The 22,345-nt window shown below is 45.6% G+C and overlaps 1 protein-coding gene across 4 annotated transcripts in view; it reads left to right on the top strand.

The window, feature by feature from the left end:
* The first annotated feature begins 11,907 nt into the window (after positions 1-11,907).
* The window catches only part of DPF3 (double PHD fingers 3), a 261,509-nt gene continuing 251,071 nt past the window's right edge, over positions 11,908-22,345 (top strand). For all 4 annotated transcript variants that reach the window (XR_005018713.1, XR_005018712.1, XM_036842792.1 and 1 more), the window contains exon 1: positions 11,908-11,953. Coding sequence is in view for 2 of the 4 variants with exons in the window: in XM_036842792.1 (XP_036698687.1) it covers positions 11,922-11,953 (32 nt within the window). In the remaining 2 variants the exon portion in view is untranslated. The remainder of the gene's footprint in view (positions 11,954-22,345) is intronic.

Here is a 22,345-nt window from a genome sequence, read left to right as displayed (position 1 = left end):
TTGCCATGGACCTAATGCCATTAAATCATTCAACAAACATCTTGTGCATACCTACGATGTTCATGACAGAAGGACTCACTTGTATCATCTTGATTCTTTTTCAACCCTTTTCTGCCTTGGAGGTAATCTGTGTAAGCATTGCCGGTTTGGCAGTTTCTTCCAGGGCTGGGACACTGTAGGATTTCCCAACTTTTGCCGCTTTCAAAGTCTGTCTTCCCCACTAACTGACACTAGAGGGCGCTCAATTGCCAGTAACAAATTTGGGCGGGTGGACTTCGTGCATTTTTTCCAAGACGTCGGTTTTATTCTTTTAAGTAAAGATCAGTTGCACAACTCCATCCTCCTTCTAATGGGGTGTCGAAAGAGGAGACACTCTAACGTTGACTAGATGTTGGCTTCCATGACGGCTTTCTCCCTGAAAATCCAGGCTTTTGAAATATCCCTGTTAACAGTGAGTAATTTGCTAGTACACACATCCTGGATATTACGTTTAATCACATCCTATTGTCATCCACATCTAATCCCTAGATATCCCAAAAGGAAATTCTTGAAAGGACGGACTCCTTTATAAACTCAAAGAATTTACTGACAGACCAGTTTGCCTCTCATTTTGCTTTCTGTTACGTCTAATGCCCTTTTTCCTTGAGCACAGGCACGTCTTGCCTCCCATTTTGGCCGAGGATTATCTGGCTTCAGCAGATTTAGTGGACCACGTGCTGTTTACCTCAGACTCCCCCTAACTCCACCGTCCCTTATCTTCTGTTCTTTCCCTTCCTTGTACATCTTAAGCACCAACGAGCACTCCATCTTTCATCCTCTTCCTAAGGAGAAGGGAGAAGTATTTCTCAGGTGCTTTTCCTTATGTCACTTACGCTATGACATGTGTTCTTCCCAGAAACCCTTAGGAGCTGGTATCGATATCCCCATTTTACAGATGAATCAACTGAGGTACCGGGTTAAATCATAGGCCAGAGGTTGTATATCTTGTAAGTAGTCGAGCCAGGGTTGAGTTCTGAGGTTTTCTGATTATGCTTTCCTCTGTACCTCCCTCCTTACTCTTAAGTACTGTCATCAATGTATCCAGTCGTAGCATTCATTGTCACGTTCCTTGGTTTTACCATAGGAGAGTTTAACCAAAATTCACAATTTATGATAAACACTAGCTAAAGACATTATGAAAATGAAAATAGACCCCAATTCTGATGAAATTGGCCCTCCTACCCCCCGTATAAATAAGTATTAAAAAGAAATCAAACTTGGGATGGGAGTAGCTTTGGTCATTAAGTAAAATACATTCTTGGTTCAGCCCCCACTTTATGAGATTTCACTTTCGGAAGCACCCCACAGAGGCTATTATGCAAGATCACAACACTTATATTTGACTTTATAGAAAGACCAGAAATCCATCGGCCTTAAGAATCTCTGTTAATGAGCTCATTTGTTTGGTCATAGTTATAGCTTCAATATTTCAAGCCTTTCATGGCAAGGAATTTCTCTCTGTGTTACTTGGTATAAAGCAAGAGGCTAACGTGAATATAGAATTATCCAGTTGAAGGTTGAATTCTCTCCAGTAGTCAACGTTTTCTACTGTCTGATACAGTTCTCAGGGAGAAAATGGCCATAGAAATTTCTGGGTTAGTGAGCTTCTGCCATTATTATGAGTAGAGATCAAAAAACACTTTACTGAGATATAAATTTATATATTGTACAATCACTCATTTAAAGTATACAATTGAATGGGTTTTATTGTATTCACAGATATGTGCAACCATCACCATTGTCAACTTTAGAACATTTTCACCTCAAGAAGAAATCCTGTATCCTTTAGCTATTACCCTCCTGTTCCCCTGCACCTGCCCTCTCCAGTCCTAAGTAAATCACTAATAAATAATAGTTTTAGTCTCTATGGGTTTCCCTATTCTGGACTTTCATATGAATGGAATCACATAGAATGTAGTCTTTTGTGACTGACTTCTTTCTCTTAGCATAATATTTTCAAGATTCATCCATGTTGTTGTATGTATCAGTACTTCATTCTTTTTTATGGCTGAATAATATTCTGTTGTGTGGATATACCATCTTTTGTTTATCCATTCATCTGTTGATGGACATTTGAGTGTTTCCACCTTTTGGCTATTACGAATAATGCTGCTATGAACATTCATGTACAAGTTTCTGTGTGGACATATGTTTTCACTTCTCCTAGATCTATACCCAGGAGTGGAATTGCTGGGTCATATGATATGTTTAATTGTTTGCAGAACTGCCTGGCTGTTTTCCAAAGCAGCTGAACTATTTTACAATCCTACCAGCAGTGTAAGAGCGTTCTGATTTCTCCATATCCTCGTCAACACTTGTCATTTGACTTTTTGATTCTAGCCATCCTTGTGCATATGAAATAGAGTTGTTTTTTAATAGGGTGGGATTTCTATTACTAGATATAGTTATTTATGATTTTATTTATTGTTTCAACTACCAGGTATTAACCATCTGCTAGGCTTAGGGCCAGGCTCTGGAGATTTAAAGGTGCCATACCTGCCCTCCACATTTTGTGAGAGACAGAAAATGAGATACTCTAAAATACAAGCATATTTTCCTTTCTTTCTTTTTTTTTGGCCATGCCATGCGACATGCGGGATCTTAGGTCCCCAACCAGGGATTGAACCCATGTCCCCTGCAGTGGAAGCACAGAGTCTTACCCACTGCACCACCAGTGAAGTCCTTTGAGATCCATTTAATCCACATAGGTTTACATCCTACACCCTACCAAATGGGTATGATTAAAATATTTAATATCAGCTTTATAAAAAGCCTTTTTAGAAACATGATGGTTTTCAGAGTCATTGTGAGTGAGCCCACTTGTGTTTAGAAAATAACCCTGTTTTTCAGAATTGTCAGTGAGTCCCAACTATTACAAAATGGCAATTATACAAAGTTTTGTCCGTTGTGCAGGGATAAAAAAATTTGGTTGGTGAGAACAGAGAACATATGGTGACTTTGGGAATCTAGGTACCAAAATAAATTTCATTTCTTGTCTAGACCTTAATAATCCCCTTTCATTGGATTTTTGCTTCTCCTCTTTACAGAAACAAATTGCTTCCATTCTGTTTTCTTTTCCAGCAGTCCCACCTCACTCACCCTCTGTCATTATTTTCATTTGGGTTCTGGACCCCCTGGGAGGAGCTGCCCCCAGGCTGGCTGCCCCCGTTGGCTTAGATGCATTTAAAATGTACTGGGTCCTCTGTGGACTTCAGGAACGTTTTCTCATCTCCTTCCTTTTTCCTCTTGAGTAGAATAAACATGGAGTTGAGGTCCTTCTGCAGCTATGCAGGACAGAGTTCATCGCCTAGAGCGTCAGAGTAGAAAACATCTGCAATTCAGCAAGCCTCTGTCCCCTTCTTTGCCAGAGTGTGGGACATTTTAGGTCCTGTGGCTTCTGTCCATCTCTCCTGCTTGTGGACACCTATTTTTATATGGTGGTGTAAATATATGCAGAACAACCAGACTTAGTATGTTCTCCTGTGCTTGGCTCTTGCACTCTTCCTGGATGAGTCCTGCCTAATGACAGAGGACAAGCCCGAGGTCATGTCAGTGGTGTGAGTGAGGGAGACAGGTGCCTCGGAGTGTTACCACACGTAAAGCAATACCCCGAGGAAAGCCCTCTTTGGGGGCTCTTGGGGCAGCCATTTTGCAGATGAAAGGAAGTTTCTTTACCCAGGAAATGGCTGAGGGGGTGAGGTTATTTCTTTATGTGTGGATACAGTCTGAAGGGAAATTGGTTCATTTATGTCTTGGTCCAAACATGGTTCTAGTCACTTCCCGTGGTGGTAATGGTGGAAGGAAGTTTCCCCCCTCCCTGCTCCATTCTGTTCTTCTCTGCAGTCGGACCTTGCCAGGTGCTTTGATTTAGGATGCAAGAGCTGCCAGGATTTCAGATATGGTGTCCATGTGGATGAGCCGACGGCAGATTTGGAAAATTTGGGCTTGGCAGGTAGAGAGAGGAGTTAGCTGTCTTAAAAAAAATAGACTCGGTGAGAGCTCTATAACCAGTGCCTCTATCAGGAAGAACCGAGGCCCACTTGTGATTGTCTGGCATTAGTGAGGGAGAAAAGGGGCCAGGGCCAGTCCTCAGAGTAGACTGATTACTCTCTGTGATTTGAGTGGAGAAAGCTCTTGTATAAAAATATCCCATTCGCTGCCTTTCCTGGTGCCTGCAATTCTAATCAAGGCACTGCTTCTGTGTGCGTGAGTGTGTATGTATGTGTGTGTATATCTCATGAAGTCTTGATCCCTTTCTTGTGAAAGTTTTTTTTTTTAAATTAATTAATTTATTTTTGGCTGCATTGGGTCTTTGTTGCTGTGAGCGGGCTTTCCCTAGTTGCGGTGAGCGGGGGCTATTTCTCGGTGTGCGGGCTCCCCACTGCGGTGGCTTCTCTTGTTGCAGAGCATGGGCTCCAGGCACCCGGGCTTCAGGAGTTGTGGCTCGCGGGCTCTGGAGCTCAGGCTCAGTAGTTGTGGCGCATGGGCTTAGTTGCTCCATGGCATGTGGGATCCTCCCGGACCAGGGCTTGAACCCGTGTCCCCTGCATTGGCAGGTGGATTCTTAACCACTGCGCCACCAGGGAAGCCCTCTTGTGAAAGTTTTGAGGTGTCCTAGAATCCCCTCTTAAGATGCAACTACCCAGGAGGAGTTGCTTCTTTAAGCCGATTCAGAGCATGCCCTGAAAGAAAGGGTGGAGATTAGCAGGAAGGGATTTGGAAGAGGCCCTTAATGGAAGGTAGAGTCCATTGAGAAAGGAAAAACCAGAGGAAGGGGGTATAAGAGAATCCCAGCCTAGGTCACCATTCCCCCAGGGGAAGAGATTTATACTAACATTATGGGGGAGTTTGGACGATTTTTAGTAAGGCATGCTCCTCTCCCACAGTAGAAAGTCCTCGGGCTTCGCTGGCCTCCAGCCTTCAGGCCTTGACCTTGACTTCATATTTCTCTAGTCAAGGGGAGCTGGCTGCTGGCATTTCCAGGAGCCAGAAACCTGGCATTATCCTGGGCCCCTCCCATCTCCCTCAATCCCACAGCAAGCCAGACACCAAGTCCTGCAGGTTCTACTTCCTTAGAAATCACTGATCCTGCCCCTTATCTTCACCCCAGTGCCACCTACTAGCAGGTTCCCTGCCCTCCAGCTCAGGCTCTTGCCAGTCTGTGGTCATATTGCTGCTGAAATGAGCTTTCTGAAAAGGCAACCGCTTCATTTTCACCCCTAGCTTAAAATCTTTCAGTGTTGGACTTCCCTGATGGCACAGTGGTTAAGAATCCGCCTGCCAATGCAGCGGACATGGGTTTGAGCCCTGGTCCGGGAAGATCCCACATGCCGTGGAGCAACTAAGCCCGTGAGCCACAACTACTGAGCCTGAGCTCTAGAGTCCACTTGCCACAACTACTGAGCCCGCGAGCCACAACTCCTGAAGCCTGCGCTCCTAGAGCCTGTGCTCTGCAACAAAGAGAAGCCACCGCAATGAGAAGCCCGCGCACCACAACCAAGAGTAGCCCCCGCTCGCCACAACTAGTGAAAGCCCGTGTGCAGCAACGAAGACCGAACGCAGCCAAAAATGAAAATAGATAAAAAACAAATAAACTTATTAAAAAAAAATCTTTCAGTGCTGCCTGATTGCCTTCCAGATAAATCTCCATATCTCTTATTATTGGCAACAGCCCCACCTCTCTAGCTTTTTCTGTCTCATTCGTCCCCCTGCAACTACCTTCCTACTACGCGATCCCCTGAAATCATGATGCCCTGTCACACCTCCCAAAGGTTTTATATGTGTTGCCACCTCTGCAGGGACATCTCTTGTCCCACAGGTCATTGGGGACTCAGCTCGGGTATCACCTCTTTTTTTTTTTATAAATTTATTTTATTTATTTATTTTTGGCTGTGTTGGGTCTTCGTTGCTGTGCGTGGGCTTTCTCTAGTTGTGGCGAGCGGGGGCTACTCTTCGTTGCAGTGCACGGGCTTCTCATTGCGGTGGCTTCTCTTGTTGCGGAGCACGGGCTCTAGGCATGTGGGCTTCAGTAGTTGTGGCACGCGGGCTCAGTAGTTGTGGCTCACGGGCTCTAGAGTGCAGGCTCAGTAGTTGTGGCGCACGGGCTTAGTTGCTCCGCGGCATGTGGGATCTTCCCGGACCAGGGCTCGAACCCATGTCCGCTGCACTGGCAGGCAGATTCTTAACCACTGTGCCACCAGGGAAGCCCTCACCTCTTCTAAGACGACACCCCTGACCTCCTGTCTGGTTGGTGCCTCATCTAACCCCACAGTGCCCCCTGTTCTTCCGCCTCACGGCATCATCACTGCCTTCACCCCCTTCCCCTACCTTTCAAATATGAGTCCTTTAAAGGTGGGGACTGTCTCAGGTCTCAGTATACCCCTAGGACCAGCAGAAAGGATCATAGTGGCACAGAGTAGGGAATCTACAAATATTTGTTGAATGAATAGATGTTCTTAGGCTATGTTTTGGGTCTGGAAGACCTTTTACCTCTTGGCTCACTTCTGAAATCTACCCAACCAGGGCCCAAATTAAATGTGACCATCTTCATGAAGCCTTTCCCTCCCGCAGCGTTAGAGGTACTTGCTCCCTCCATTGAGGTTCTTTGGCATATATCACTTCTCCCTTGTTTTATGCCGATTTATGAAAATCTCGATACCATGAAACCTTGAAAACCCAAAGGAGTGAATGCATTCAATAAATACCCAAGGGGGAGTTCCCTGGTGGCGCAGTGGTTAAGAATCCACCTGCCAGTGCAGGGGACACGGGTTCGAGCCCTGGTCTGGGAAGATCCCACATACCGTGGAGCAACTAAGCCCAGCTGCCACAACTACTGAGCCTGCGCTCTAGAGCCCATGGAGCCACAACTACTGAGCCCGTACGCCACAACTACTGAAGCCCACATGCTCTAGGGCCTGTGCTTCGCAGCAAGAGAAGCTGCCACCACAATGAGAAAGCATGCGCACCACAATGAAGAGTAGCCCCCACTCACCATGGCTAGAGAAAGCCCACGCGCAGCAACGAAGACCCAACATGGCCAAAAATAAATAAATAAAATAAATAAATTTATTAAAAAAAAATAAACACCCAAGGATGGGATTATGGGCACCATGCCAGGAAAATGCGAGACTGGCTGGGCAGACAACTTTTCCCTTTTAAGTCACATCAAGTAATTACTCTGCTTACTTGTAGGGTTGGCCTACTATTTTTATTCTCTCTCCAGTTGGATGGGAATTGCTTTTTTGAGGGTTGTTTCCACGTCTGGTTTATTTTTATTTTGCCACCTGTGCCTAGCACAAAGCCTCCCTTGTAGAAAGCCTCCAATAGATGAGTGAATGAATGAATGGAGTGAGTGGAAGCAGTGTGCATTGGTTTCAATTCGACTCTCCCTGAAACAGGAGGTTTCAGAGGTCTGGCCCTAGGAGCATCTCCCATATCCAGATTTTGATTTTTTTTTTCCTGTGCTTTGAGATTTTGGAATGGATTAAGAACCCCTCCACCTCCATCCCCAAGAAGAGAGCAAACTAGATTACAGTTTTGATGCCCCCTCTTCAGCCCAGTGCCTAGAACATACCAGAGCTGGTTCTGGATCTCAGGGAACCAGCATGGCCAACCAGCTGCCAAGGCCATGATTGATTGTTCTGTGGATGAATGGAGGGATTGAGGGTGAGCTTGTTCTTGTTTTTTAAATACCCACAAGACTTCAAACTCCTTCAGCTCCCAGAGCCCACTGGGAACTGCCTTTATTTTGGATGGCTTTTGTGGCGAGCTTCCTCTTTCAAATAAACTCTTTGGCTGTTTGTGAGGCCTGCATCTCCTTCTCTTACTTCTCTTATTTCCATGTGCCTTAAAGAAGTCAGCTGGAAAGGCTGACACTTGCTACAGAAATGCCACTCTTCCCTGCTTCTGGGTGAGCATCTCCTCACAGCTTTGATTCACTGTCTGCTGAAATAGTCTTCAAACTTTCTTTAAGAGAAAACAGATTCCAGTGCCCCTAGTGGTTCAGGTACTTGGGTCCTTGGTCGCACCCCAAATGGTCCTCTAGATGGGTGGCGTGGAACACATACTTAAGTGGGACCAGGGAGTTTTGCTAACCTACGTCAAAGCTGAGTTTGAGAAGGCTACACAGGATGGATTAACGTGATTCAGAGAGGTCTCACCCTTCTTTCCCAGGTCACATACACTGCCTAGAGCAGTGCTGTACAATAGAAACACAACATGAATATTTTAAAATTTCTTAGTAGCCACATTAAAAAAGTTAAAAAGAAAGAGGTAAAATTAGTTTTAATAACATTTTTTATCTAACCCAGTAAATCCAAAATATCATCATTTCAACATGTAATCAATATGAAAATTATGAGATACCTTACATTCTTTTTTGGTCCTCAGTCTATGGCATCTGGTGTGTGTGTACACTTACAGCACATCTGGATTCAGACTAGCCACATGTCAAATGCTTAGGAGCCACATGTGACTTATGGCTCCCATATGGGACAGCACAGCTCTAGACTCTCCAGGTGGGGTGGGGAAGTGTTTATTCTGGGCCTACTCTGTCCTCCAAATGAAGCCACCTAACCAACTAAATCATGATGAAAGAGATGGGGAGGGATGGAGTGTATTCAAATATATGACTCTCTACAGAGCTTTAGAGATGGGATTTCAAAAGTCTCTTGATATTACAGTCAGTAAGAGTAGTTTATGTAGTTTAAGTAGTTAAACCCCCCAAACTGAACTAGTCCTATTTATTATTTCGTTCTCATCAAAGTTGTTCTTTGCTTATTTTTCTTGGATTAATGAGTTTAAAATCTAAACTTGATGGACAGTTTCACTTTCTGATGTGTCTTTTTATTTGGATCCCCTTCATTCCTTATGCCAACAGGAAAGAATTAAATATCTATATAAAAATAATAATCAGCATGTATTGAGAGCTTGCTATGCACCAGACACTTGACATGTGTTACCTCATTTAAGTAGGTAAGTAGGCTCTATTATTACTGCCATTTATCAGATGAGGAGACTGAGACATTCAAGTTCCTAAGTAAACTTGCCCAAGATAACCCAGCTGGCAAATGGTGACCTCAGGCAGGTGGATTCCAGAGTCCACACTTCTAAACCATATACAGCACTTCCTTGCAAAATTAATGTAAAATTTAACATTCTCCCCAAATTTTTAGGGTTCTTGTCTCATTTAAACATGTCTACTCTAAGCTCCTTTGCTTTTGGGCATTCTGGCAAAAAAATATGTGCCTTTTTTGTGAGGTGAGATCAGTACATTTTAAGTCCTATTTGAACAATTTGGTCTCATTGCAGATGGGATTAATCTGCCAATTGACAGAACGTGTCTTACTGTAGAAAAAATCTTGATCTAGGACATAAAAACCAAAGTTAAATTAATAATAACTCTTATGTCTTATAATTGATAAAAGGTGAATTCACAACAATTCTGTTTATTTAAAAGTCATACCTGTGTTGACAGAATTAAAATGACATTCCATTAGATTATAAAAGGCAAGGCTATAGTACTTAAAAAACCCAAATCCTGTCTTTAATTAATAATTTTTCTTTCAATTCAGTCATTATAAAATGTAACTTAAATGTTTAAATTCTGGATTAGTTTCTCAAAATGAAGACATATCTGGTCTGCCATTTTCAAGTGTGCTGGATATTTGGAAATTATGCTGGTTTCTGCATCTTGGCCTTAACTCAATAAATGACCATACATGCTTAGAGTATGGATTTTTTCTTTAATATGTAATATAAATTTGTTTTCCCTTTCCTATTGTAAGCCTTGTTCAGGGCAGGCACTACCTTTCCTGCTTATTTATCTAGCTGCATATATTAAAATGCACTGTTGTCTTCTAATCTGAATTGCTGTGCTTTTGATATCTCAAAGAGGCTTTGGGAGTTCTGACTGGTAGTTCAAACTCATACTTCTTGGGTCAGAAAACAGTGCTTGCTTTTTAATGTTGTCAAGGCCCATCCCAGAAAAGTATTAGCTTTTGAACCAGTCCCTTGACAAATTAATAAGGACAGGATTTTTTGAACTTAAAGGGGATAACTTTTTCAAACTGCAAGATGCTGTGCAAAGACGTTACACAGGGAGGTTGGGGTTAGCAGATGTAAGATGCAGATGTAAACGATTATATATAGAATGGATAAACAACAAGGTCCTACTGTATAGCACAGGGAACTATATTCAATATCCTATGATAAACCATAATGGAAAAGAATATAAAAAAAGAATGTATGTATATATGTATAACTGAATCACTTTGCTGTACAGCAGAAATTAATACATTGCCAATCAACTATATTTCAGTTAAAAAAAGAAGTTACAAAGCAATCTATAGAACTTGACTCTGCTATTAAGTAGGCAGAAAGAAGGGGTTAAAAATGTCAAGTCTTACAAACATACTGATTCAGTCCTGTTCAGTTTATCTGTAACTCTAATAGTGTATGGAGTTGAACTCTGAAAGTTCTGGAACGTAAAAAAATTTTTATTTTATTTTATCCATTGCTCTGAGGGGAGCACTGAGAAAGGAAGTGAGAGGGCACAGCTTTGAAGAACTGGCAATTTGGCATCTCCTCTCCCCCCTTTTCACTCCTCCCCCACTATCTTAGCTATTTGACCTGATTAAACAACTTTGGGATGGTAGCCAGATTTCTGTATACTGACGAGGCCCCTATTCATGATTCAGTGCGATTTCATCCACCCCGACCTTCCAGGCTGCCCAGTGGAAGCTTGGCTTCGCAGAAGTCTCCCGATTTTGTCAGGGGTTCGCCAGTGAGGCGTTCGCACTGACTTGAAGCAGACAGAGACTCTCTGAACGCTTCGGGTCACATCGGATTATTCATTAGCAAATTCTTTTCACCTTCTGTCTAATCAGTTAAAGTTGACGCCAGAATCGCGTGTGCTACTCCCCGAAAGAGAGCCTGGCAACACCCAGCCTAGGTTCCACAACTTCTGTCTAGTTACTCGCTTTCCTAGGGGTAGAAAGCGTTTCCAAAGTTCCCTTAACCCTCCCCTCCCCTAAGCCTAAAGGTCAGAGCGTCAGGCCCCAGTTAGCTCTCAAGCCAGCCGGAATCTGACCATTTCAGAAGTTTCTGGTGTGTTCGAGAACAGAAGAGGTGGTAGTGGGGAACCGCCAGAGTGACCACCGCGCATTACGTAACGAAAGCCCAGGCTGCAGGAGGGAGCGAGCCTGACATTGAGACATTGCAGGGGGAGGGGAGTTGCTGTTCTGGAGTCGCCAGGAACGGCGGCGGCAGTTCAAGAAACCAAGAGAGATAGGTGGCCGAGATAAAGACAACACTTCGGGAAGGAGAATATTAAGAAGCCGCAGGACCCGGAGTATTAGCAAACGGCAGGACACGTGTAGTAATTTGTTAGACGAAACGGCCGCCTTTCAACTTTTGCACGGGAACAAGGGGATTTGCCCTTTGGGGGATTAAAAACGTAACAGCAAAGCCAAAAGCTAATGAATGGGGTTCAGTGGTTTGTTGGCAATACTTAAATATTTCTGTCCAGGGCTTAAACATTTCTGTCCAGGAGCGCAACTCTCTGCAGTTATTTAGAAAGTAGGGATTCAAACCAAACTAAAATACTCTCCCGTGCGTCTCCACTTTCCTCAATCCGAAAAAGAGCTGCTCGCGCGGTACTGCCCCTTTAAGACCTGCTTGCTCTCGGGCTCTACAAAAGGGAGTGACCTCTGGGCTTTGACAGCTCCCCTAATAACTACCACCGTGCAGGCCCCGCCCACCTGGCGACCAGCCGCGCCGATTGGCCGGCGGGCCGGTATCCCGTGCTCTGATTGGCTCTCCGCTTCCCCTGAGCAAACCTTTAGAACTCCGAGACAGACAATATTCTGTTACATTGTAGCAAAATGGCGACTGTCATTCACAACCCCCTGAAAGCGTAAGTAAGACTAAAAAATGTACATATTCCGCGTGGTTTCAATTTGAAAAAAAAAAGGCGCCTTCTGCGGGCCGAGCGCTGCCTATGCACTGCGCTTGCAGGCGCCTACAGCCGCGGCGGGGCTTCTCTCTTTTCTTTCAGCTCTTACTTCTTCATCTTTTTTTTTTTTTTTTTCCCCCAACGCGCAGAAATGTCAGGAGATGCAATTAACAAGAAGAAAATTGTTACATCTGTGTTCTTCTAAATTGGCGGACAGAGAGAGAGGGGTTATCGGCAGGGAAGCCAGGCGCTCCAGCGCTCTACAGCTAGGGGATCGTGGGCAGCTCGGGGACAGCACGGTCCCCTGAGTCCCCGGCTTCGCGGGGCGGTAAGCGTGGCGCGGGGGGCGGCCCTGCTGGGGGCGAGCGCCCGGCTGGGGCGGCCTGGGTGCACTTGGCTGAGCCCCGCGCCTCCGGAGCCCGCGGCCCCCGCCCCGCAGCTAGGTCCGCCGTGGTGAGCGGACCGCGGCAGCTCCGGAGTTTGCAAGGCGCTCTCCGCCTTCCGATCGCTTGCGGGGAGTTTGTGCAAACCTTCCGGAGTTGGGAGGACCGCAGGGGGAGCAGCGGGTCCCGGGAGCCCTGGGGCCCAGGTGGTTGCCCGGGGCTTTCCTGCCGGGGCAGCCCCCGGAGCGTGACGGCGCTTCGGGCGGTCGCCGGTGTGTCTCCGGGTGTGTTTGTGGGGGAGCTGGCTGTAGTAAATTAACGACTCCGGTTAACTTGGGGTTGATTTGGAGACCGGGAAGCTGCAGGTCTTATGAATGGTGTTCTCGCCTCCCCCGGGTGAAAAGCCGAGGCAGGCGAGAGGCAGCTTGGGGCTCCCCGCCTGAGCGGGCTGCGTCTGCTCCCGGCCAGACGAGGGGCAGGTGCCTCTGGCCGCCGCCGGGAGACTTTGAGCGGACGCCCAGATCCGGGACGGAGGGGGCGGGCTGGGCGAGGACACGCGGGGGCCAGTCCCCGGGTTCGACAGCCAATTCCTGCTCGCCTTCCTTCCCCCTCCTTTTTATCCTGGCTTCCTTCCTTCCTTCCTTCCAGTCGGTGGAACTGTTAAGCCGCCAAGTCCGCTCGCGATCGCGGAGCCGGGGGTGGCTTCGGAAAACTAGCGTCTCTCTAAAAGGGGTGCTATTGGCAGTAATGTTGGCAGAGGGGCGCTCCCTCCGGATCTCGGCGCGGCGTGGGTGGGTGGGTCTACGCGCCTGGGATTAGGACTTCCCAGCTGAAAGTCGCGGGCGAGGGGAGGGAGAGGTGCGCGTGGGGGCCGTTTCGTGCCGAATTCTCGCGGGTGCGTGGCGAATGCCCACCCAGGTTCTTTCAACTTAGCGCATCCGCGTCAGCACCCGGGGCTCCCCTAGGAGTTGAAAGCCAGGTTCGCACGCGGGGAGGCGGGAGGGCGGCAGGGGGTTCTTAACGGGAAGGAACGCGCGGGGAGAACGGGAGGTGTTTGCACCAGCTTATCTCCTATCGGTAATAGGGGAAAAGGGTAGGAATGTCCCAGATCTCGGAGTTTTAAATGTCTGTATATGTATTAACGCTGCTAAGAGGACACTGGAAGCTGAGGCTGATTACAGAGCAGCTCTCGGCTTCAATTCTCGCTCGGAAGCTCGGATAGGATACGCTGCACTTGAACGCCACAGCGTTTCACCCAAGAAAGAAGATGTTTTATGGCAGAAAAAACGGGCGTAACTTCGCCGCATCCCCTCTCCTCGTCGCTAGCGCTGCCACACAGCTGATGCTGTGAGTTTTTACCGAACCCACAGCCGATTTGGAGTTTTCACATTTCCAGCCGAAAACGCATAGCGGGGCTGATGCCTCCTGGTAAACTGAAGTTAGATAAATCTATTTTCACATGTGCGCCAGGTTTGTTTCCTACTGGGAAAGCGGTACCCTAGTTATTACCCGGGAGCCCGCTTACGCGCGGGCGGGCGCAAGGTCTCTACACTCATTCCTGCCGCTCCAGTTTTTTGTTTTTGTTTTTTGGACCGCAGAAGGGTGCGTATTTGGGGAGGGTGTCTGTGTGGGGTGGGGTTAGAAGTGGGGAAAGGGACAGAGAAGCGGGCTGGTTATTGGAATTAGTTCTGAATTATTACACTTGTACTTTGTATAATTAGAAACAGTTGCAATGTGATGTATTTGTAATTCTGTGTCGCCATACACACAACACCCCAGCCTGCTTTTTCTAGGTGGCAGTTGAATGGTCATTTATAATTAGCCGCTCATTTTTTGCATCCCGACCCCTTTCCCTGGTGGTAAGGGTGTGTAAACAATACCCCCGACCAGCCGAGCCTCCTGCGCCCTAGATGGGTTTTAAACTGCTAACGCAGGAGCACGCGTGTTGTTACTGCGAGACCTACAACATCTGCCTTTATTTTTAAAAACAACTTGTTTAATAGATCATCTTTATATGTTTCATTTGTTTTTAAAAGTTGCTGATCAGGAAACAATACACACGTGAATAAATTATGCATGGGCTAAATTAGAACAAAGCGCAGAGACACATCCAGCGGAAGGGATGGATGGGGGTGCTGGGAGGAGGGGAGCAGGGAGAAAGGTTTGGAGAGCTATGTTTTTATTCTCCTGTGTCCCTCTTGACAATGAAACGGAGCTGAACAACATCAGCATTTTCTCTGTGTGCGTTCTGAGTCTTTCTCTCCCTTCCCTTAAAAAAAAAAAAAAAAAGACCAACACCGAGGACGCCCCCGATAGAAACTGGTCACACAAAGGTTTCCTCTAGGATTGGGGGATAAAGTGGTGGTAGGTAATGTTCTGGGAAGAAACAAGCCCAGGTTTCATGCAACAACTCTGTAGGGCTCTGCCTGTGCTGAGTGTAGAGCATTTTTCATTACACTAGCTTTTTCCACGTGGGACATTCAATAATTCAATAGCTTGAGTAACTGGAGGGCACAATTTGAATCTCATTGCTTTGGGGTCTTCTGTAGGGCCCCAAGCTCCTGGAGCCACATCTCCTCTCTCAGCAGTTTAGCTTTCTTCTGCCTGTCTTTGATCTCCCCTCAACTCCCTTTCTTATTCCTCCTCCTTGTACCCTTCACCCCCGTCCTCTCTGAAGCTGACAGCCTGGCTTTTCTGTCTGTTGTCGCCTTTAACATCTTATTACTGCCCAATAGGGTGTTAGAGGCAGAAACAGGAGCCGCCTGGACTGATCAGATCACAAAGGGGACACGGCAGGTGGCTCCACAACCAAGCAGTCACATCTGGGCTGATAGAATTTAAAAGCATCGATGGACATGTATGATGTGTAAATAGGTATTGTACATTATTTAATTTAGCAGCTACATTGTCTGAGCCTAGATGTGTGAGTCACCCTTATTTCTTACATGTACACGCAAGATAAGGGCCATGTAGTGAAGTAAAAGGCCATGTTATGTAGGTAACATAAATATAGATTTGATAAAGGTCTATGTGTAAGTCCGCCACATTACCTATCGTATTCTGGTTGATTTCTACATACCTAGGAAACATAAAGCTTTTTTTTTTTTTTTTGCCCTGCTATATCCTTTTTTTGTTTTTGCTTTTAATATAGATTCTAATCTTATTTGATATTCTACTTCTGGTTAGCCAGCCTCCCCCAAATCTGCTGTCAACACTTTAAACAACTTACTCTTTTATTAAGTTATCAAAACGCTGGTTTGTATGCACTTAACTGGGAATGTCTGCCACCTTCTGCCAGACTGGATTATACACGTATATATCTATTATACTAATTGCCTGCTTAGAAAAGAATAACTGTTATTATTATTTGATTATTCCATATAAGCCAATAGGGATTTACCCCAAGTAACTATTTGTTTATAAATAATGAGAGCAGAAAACTATTTGGTCATGCTTGTAACATGTGAACATACAGATACGTAATTGTATTGAAACTTTTTTGTAAGGAGTTTCCCTTGCTTGGTTGGAGGCATGGTTTTATATCTCTGTTTTGTTATTAAGGACACAGCTCTGGGAGAAGCAAGTATACTTACTCAGCCAAGGTCAAGCAGCTGGTCATGTGCATAGATGGACCTCAGATCTTCGTCTTTTTATACATTCTATGATCTGCAGACAGTGTATTCTAATCTAAAGTCGTTTTGTGCTTGTGAAAGTTGTGTAATTGTTGCCACTTAGAAGCCAGACTTCACTCTTGCTGTGACACTCAGTTTAGATATCAGAGAGGATGGTGTAGGGGGGACACATTCCTGGTTCTAATCTCCTTCTGGCTCTTTCTGTTGGGGTGGGGGGACGTGGGTAGGTACTAAATGGGGAACATTGCAGTTGGGAATTTGTGAACTTGCAGCTTTTTATGGGCATTATTTTAGCCCCTTATGAAAAAGGACCCTCAGACATTTTAAGCTGACATATGCCTAAGAACCAACTTCTGCATCTGCTTATGGTTGCCACTGGAAAAAAAAATCCTTAAATTTTCCAAACTTCGTTAGCACACATTATTTTTCAGTGGGAAGAATGTCTGGTTTGGATGAGATACCCATAAAGGATATTAATTTCTGCCAGAACCCAAATGAAGGCATCGTCACAGGTTAAACCTCTGAAAATTGCCGGACCTGCAGACCACCCGGGAGACATCCAGAGGTCTCCAGTTGAATGGGAGCTGCTCAGTTCCATAAAATGGGCAGGAATTCAGAGGCAACTTAATTGGAGACTCCTTATCCTCCTTTGTCTTTCTGGAATCATGCAGGTAGCTGAAATTTAGGCACATCTGAGAAACACCATAATGTCTAAAGCTGTTCCAGAACCATCTGCTCAGATCAAGGCAAAAAATAAAATGCCACGGTCAACAGGCTTTGTTCTGAGCCTGTGCCAGGAAAAGAAAGGAAACTGAGGCTGATGTTTCAGTTTTGAAAGTGCAGCCATGCTGATTGTAGTGGTGCTGGGGGTGGGTCATAAAAAGGCACCAGAATCCAGGCCTGTTTATTATCCCAACCTCTGTAAAGTAACTTTTGTGGTTTCTGAGTGTTCTGAAAGTCACTAGAAGACAGAAATGTAGCCCAATGTGGCAAGCCCCTGGCCAAAGAAGTACCACAACCACTGAAATAGTTTTTGCCCAGCCAGGGTTTTCCAGCAGGGGCCTATGTAAGCATGATCCTAGCTTTAAATAATCTTTAAACATTTAGGTATTTAACAAGAAAAGATAAAAGAGTGGCCTGGGGTGGGGGTGGGGAGAGGATAGGTAAGTGGATAAAACCACTGTGTGGTCTGGAACTCTGAAAAGATGATTGTTTAACAGCAAGAGAGACTGATATTATGATCTACTGCAAGTTCCAAAGTTTTCTTTAGTTGTGTGAGCAACTGGGGAGAGATGACGTGTTGTGGTGTTTTTGTAATTTGTTTCTCTTATTGGTCTGGTTACTAGTGTTTCACAGTCTGTCAAACCATATGGATGAATGGAGCTAGCATCATAAAACTGTCACTGAAAGAAGGTTTTTGAAGCCTGTGATTTGCATCAGAGTTTTAAAAGTAGTGGTTAGGAGGTGTTTTGGCGGGGGGGGGGGGGTGGGAAAAGAGGAGCAGCCTGTGGTGGGAATTTCTAGGTTGTGTGTTTGTGAATAGTAGTAATGGGTGGGAGTGGCAAGGGAAGAGAGAAGCCTTGAGGAGACTAAGATTTAGGGGGTTGTGTTTGGAAGCAGGGAGGGGCAAGGGGATTAAGCTCAGAGCTCCTAATAATGGGTTCAAATAGCCCACATTGAGTCCTGCACTATCCAGGCCTTAGTTAAGAGCCCAAGGAACAATGATGGCACAAGTCTAATCCCCCTTGTGGTCATCTCATGTTGCTATGAAATGAGTGAGTTTTTTTCATTGTTATTCATTTTGAAAATCTGCTGTTTGTATTAACTTCAATTGGAAGCTCCACCAGAGAAGGTTTTTCAGTCCCCAGACTTTCACCTGCCATCAGTGTGGCCCTGTCTCAAACTCTGTCCCTCTTCCACATTTGTTTCTCACCAGTGGCTTTTCTTTTGTAGCTTCAGAGTAATGGGGGAGAAAAAGCTCTGGGAGAGGATCCCAGAGATCTGAGCTCTGTTTTCAGCCCTACCACCCACTAACTATGCGCTCTTAGACACAGAACTTCTCTGAGCTGCATATTCCTTGTCTTTAAGATGAGGGTGATGCCCCTTGATTGCCAAAATTCCTTTCAAGTCAAAAACCTGTGGCTCTTACTATGGTTAATTAGGATGAGGAGGATAGTTAGGATCCAGTGTTCAAATTCTTCCTTGTTTTTATTTTATTTATTTATTTAAAAAATAAATTTATTTATTTATTTATTTATGGTTGCGTTGGGTCTTCCTTGCTGCACGCAGGCTTTCTCTAGTTGAGGCGAGCAGGGGTTACTCTTCGTTATGGTGCACGGACTTCTCATTGCAGTGGCTTCTCTTTGTTGTGGAACATGGGCTCTAGGTGCGTGGGCTTCAGTAGTTGTGGTACGTGGGCTCAGTAGTTGTGGCTCACGGGCTCTAGAGCACAGGCTTAGTGGTTGTGGTGCACAGGCTCAGTTGCTCCCCGGCATGTGGGATTTTCCCCGAGCAGGGCTCGAACCTGTGTCCCCTGCATTAGCAGGCAGATTCTTAACCACTGCGCCACCAGGGAAGTCCCCTTTCTTGTTTTTAAAGTGTGGCTCTAAAGGGGAGTTAAGACTGGTAGACTCTTCCGTAGTTTCATCTTCTCTGATCCAGTCTTGCCACATTATGCTACCATTTAGGGTTCTAATCTCTCCCTTCTCAGGGCCCAAGCCTGGGGACCAGGTGGTGGCCCATTTAGAATGTGGACTTTTCTTCTGATTATCCCTTTTGAACACTTTTCTTCTCATTAGCACTCCAACTAGAGGATGGAAAGAGAAGTGGGAAAACTAATTAGCCTATTTTGTTGTTTACAAGCACTCAGATAAAGTTTTTGGTTGTGCAAAAGACTGGAATTATTGAGAACATCTATCTTTTTCTTCCTCTTTTCTTTAAATGTATGGAGGGAGACAGGGAACCAAGCAAAAGATTTTTCTTGGGGCTTCCCTGGTGGCGCAGTGGTTGAGAGTCTGCCTGCCAATGCAGGGGACACGGGTTCGAGTCCTGGTCTGGGAAGATCCCACATGCCGCGGAGCGACTAGGCCCGTGAGCCACAATTGCTGAGCCTGCGCGTCTGGAGCCTGTGTTCCACAACAAGAGAGGCCGCGATGGCGGGAGGCCCGCGCACCGCGATGAAGAGTGGCCCCACTTGCCGCAACTGGAGAAAGCCCTCGCGCAGAGACGAGGACCCAACTCAGCCATAAATAAATAAATTAATTAATTAATTAAAAAAAAAATCAAGGTGAATACTTATATAACCAAAAAAAAAAAAAAAAAAAAAAAAAAAGATTTTTCTTCTCTGGATTTCATTTATCTACAGTCTCCTTGGAACAGCCCTCCCCTCTACCACGGCGCCCATCCCAATTAACATGGAAATAAAGTGCTTATTTCACTTCCATCTGGGCAGCTGCAGTTACCTGACTGTTCAGTGAGCCGAAGCACGTGGGCCTGTACTGATGTCTCAGTGAGCTTCCTCTGTTGTATCCCATGATAACTGCTGAGGAAATGGAGGTGTCTAGCAGACCCACAGAGTCTGGCCATACCCAGGTGGGTATTAGCAGTGTCTAAATTGGAATTCACTGCCTCTCATTCAGTGACATGCCTCCAGAACATCCCAGATTCTTCTGGGGGCGTTATTATCAGGCTTTCCTTTGTTTGGAAGCTCCCTTGGCAATTTTCTACAAGTCTAAAGGAGGAAGGGGGGTTGTAAAACCTATCAGAGAATTCATAACAGCCTAAATTGTGAGAGGTAAAATGAAAGAAAAACAAAACAAAATGGTCACCCTGAGCTCCAGCATACAGAGGCAGCCCCTTAAATTTTTTTTCTACTAGTGGGAAAATACACCTAACATGTATATTTAGCATATATGACATGTAGATGTGCCATTTTAACCATTTTTAAGTGTCAGTTCACGGGTATTAAGTACATTCATAATGTCGTGCAACCATCCATACTATCCATTCCCAGAATTTAAAAAATCGTCCCAAACAAACTCTGTACCCATTAAACAATAACTCCTCATCCTCCTCCCGCCCCCATTCCAGTCCCTGCTAGCCACCATTCTGCTTTCTGTCTCTATAAATTTGCCTATTCTAAGCATCTCATATAAATGGAATCATACCATATTTGTCCTTTTGTGACTGGCTTATTTTGCTTAGCATAATGTCCTTAAGGTTCAGCTTTGTTACAGCATGTGTCAGAATTTCCTTCCTTTTTATGGCTGAATAATATTCTATTGTACGTATATGCCTTATTTTGTTTATCCGTTCATCCAATGATGGGCACTTGGGTTGTTTCCACCTTTTGGCTATTGTGAATAATCCTGCTATGAACATGGGTGTGTAAGTAAATATCTGAGTCCCTGCTTTCAGTTCTTTTGGGTATATGCCTAGGTTCCCCTTCATTTTTAGACTTATTAAAACCCAGAGAGTACATTTCTAGATAGTACAGGCAACTCCCTCCTTGTAAACTTAAAAAAAAAAAAAAACTGATAGTATCATAGAATTCAGCCTTTTAACCCCCCTCCCCCGTGGAACAACCACTATTTTGGGGAGGAGGAGTAAATGCCCTGGGAACCCAGAGACTCACTTCTCTCATCCCCAGCCACAAGGATTGCCTTCACTTTGTCCCCCTAACCCCAACCCTTTGAGGGCAGTGACTCCCTGTGGGGGTCAGGGTTTGGGTTTGGGGGAGCTCCAGAAGTTGCAGCAGTAGTAGTTACCTGGTGAGGCTTGGAGTGAAGGTTTCCTAGGCAGAGTGGAGGTTTCATCTGGCAACAGGGGTTCAGGTGGAAGGAGCACCTGGGATGACAGGACAGCTTGAAAGTCAAGAGGTAGTAAATCTGGCCTGTTTTTTCATAAGGTGAGAAAGGCTTGTATCTCCTTTCGCTTCCCTTCCCTGTACCCAGCCCTGCTTACCCCCTGCAAGGGGCCCAGATGAAATAATAGATGTGAAAACATTTCAGAAGGTGTAAAGTACAAATGTGAGGTGTTACTAGAACTGCAAAGTTTCTCGTAGCTAACTGAGGCCTTCTCAGAGAGTCAGCAATGTCTCATAAACATTACTATATTAAAACTAAAATAAACGAAAAGATCCTGGCATTACACATCATATCTAATCATTGTTTCTCAGTAAATGCAAAGCCTCACTCGTCCAGCTGTGTGTAAATAGCCCTGGGATCTCAGTGGGGTTTTTTACATTGTCTGGGTTTGAAATAGGTGAGCATATGAGCTCAAGGGAAGCCCTCATTTCATTTCCCACTGTCAGCCGTGTACTGAGTCCACCCGTGGTCAGAGGAATCAGGCGCTGGCGGGCAGAGGGAATGCTCTCCTGGAACTGGGGCTCCGGTCATCAGCCAGTCTCTGGCTCCTCCTTCTATCAAGAAGACTCCGGGGAGGGAGAGGGGGTGACCGGGGGGCTGGGGTTTAAATCTGCTTGTGAGCAAGGAGGGTGTGCTGTTGACATAGGGGGTCAGCGGCAAGAATTGGTTCTTTATACAAGCGTAGACTATGGACAGCATCGTGGCCAGGGTCAAATCTCAGAATGACAAGAGTTATTTGCCAGCCTTGGAAATGCTTCAGATCCAAGCTTGCTGCAAACCCACAGCATTCCTGTACTTTATAAAGGCAAATTAAGTGAGAAACGTCATCCATACTCCCATTATCCTCAACCAAGGACTCTTTACATGTCTCTGTTTGCTGCTAGTTGAGCTCAGGGAGAACCGTCTCACCCTCTTTGGAGCTTTCTTCATCCTGTCCTGGCCAATTCTGATTGCGAGCCTGCCCCTCGCAGCTAAGCGGCATAGAGCCTCCCTCCCTGCATCTAGGAGCTTCCACTCCAACGAAGGCCTCCAGTCCGTTTCTCCTTCCAGACCCCTGTTCTTTGGCAGGGCAAAGTAAGTGCTCGTAAACCGGGAGGCGGACTGCTCCCTTAGGCTTCTAGTGAAACCACTGTCAGTTGCGGGGTGGGGGGGAGGGCGGAGGCAATGTGGTGTTGGAGGTGGGGGAGGGCAGGGTGGATGGGGTAGTTGAAGTGGAGAGAATATATTCTCTCCTGCTAATTATTTTCCCCGAGGACTTAGCCAATGCAGAACCATCTATTATCGTGGGAGTGCTCTATGGTGGTTTTGCCTGTGATGAATGCTAAGTGGAAACAAGCAAGAAAAATTAACAGGCGGCTGCTTCTGTCCACCTAATTAAAATGCATATCCAAATGCATAATTCCTTATGTTTCCCCATGCACACACCCCCTTCCAATCCCAATTCTACGGAGGAAAAAAAAAAACACTTTCTCC

This window comes from Balaenoptera musculus, chromosome 2, assembly GCF_009873245.2.
Source record: "Balaenoptera musculus isolate JJ_BM4_2016_0621 chromosome 2, mBalMus1.pri.v3, whole genome shotgun sequence".
In the NCBI taxonomy this organism is placed as follows: Eukaryota; Metazoa; Chordata; class Mammalia; order Artiodactyla; family Balaenopteridae; genus Balaenoptera; species Balaenoptera musculus.
This window is presented reverse-complemented; position numbering and strand designations above follow the sequence as displayed.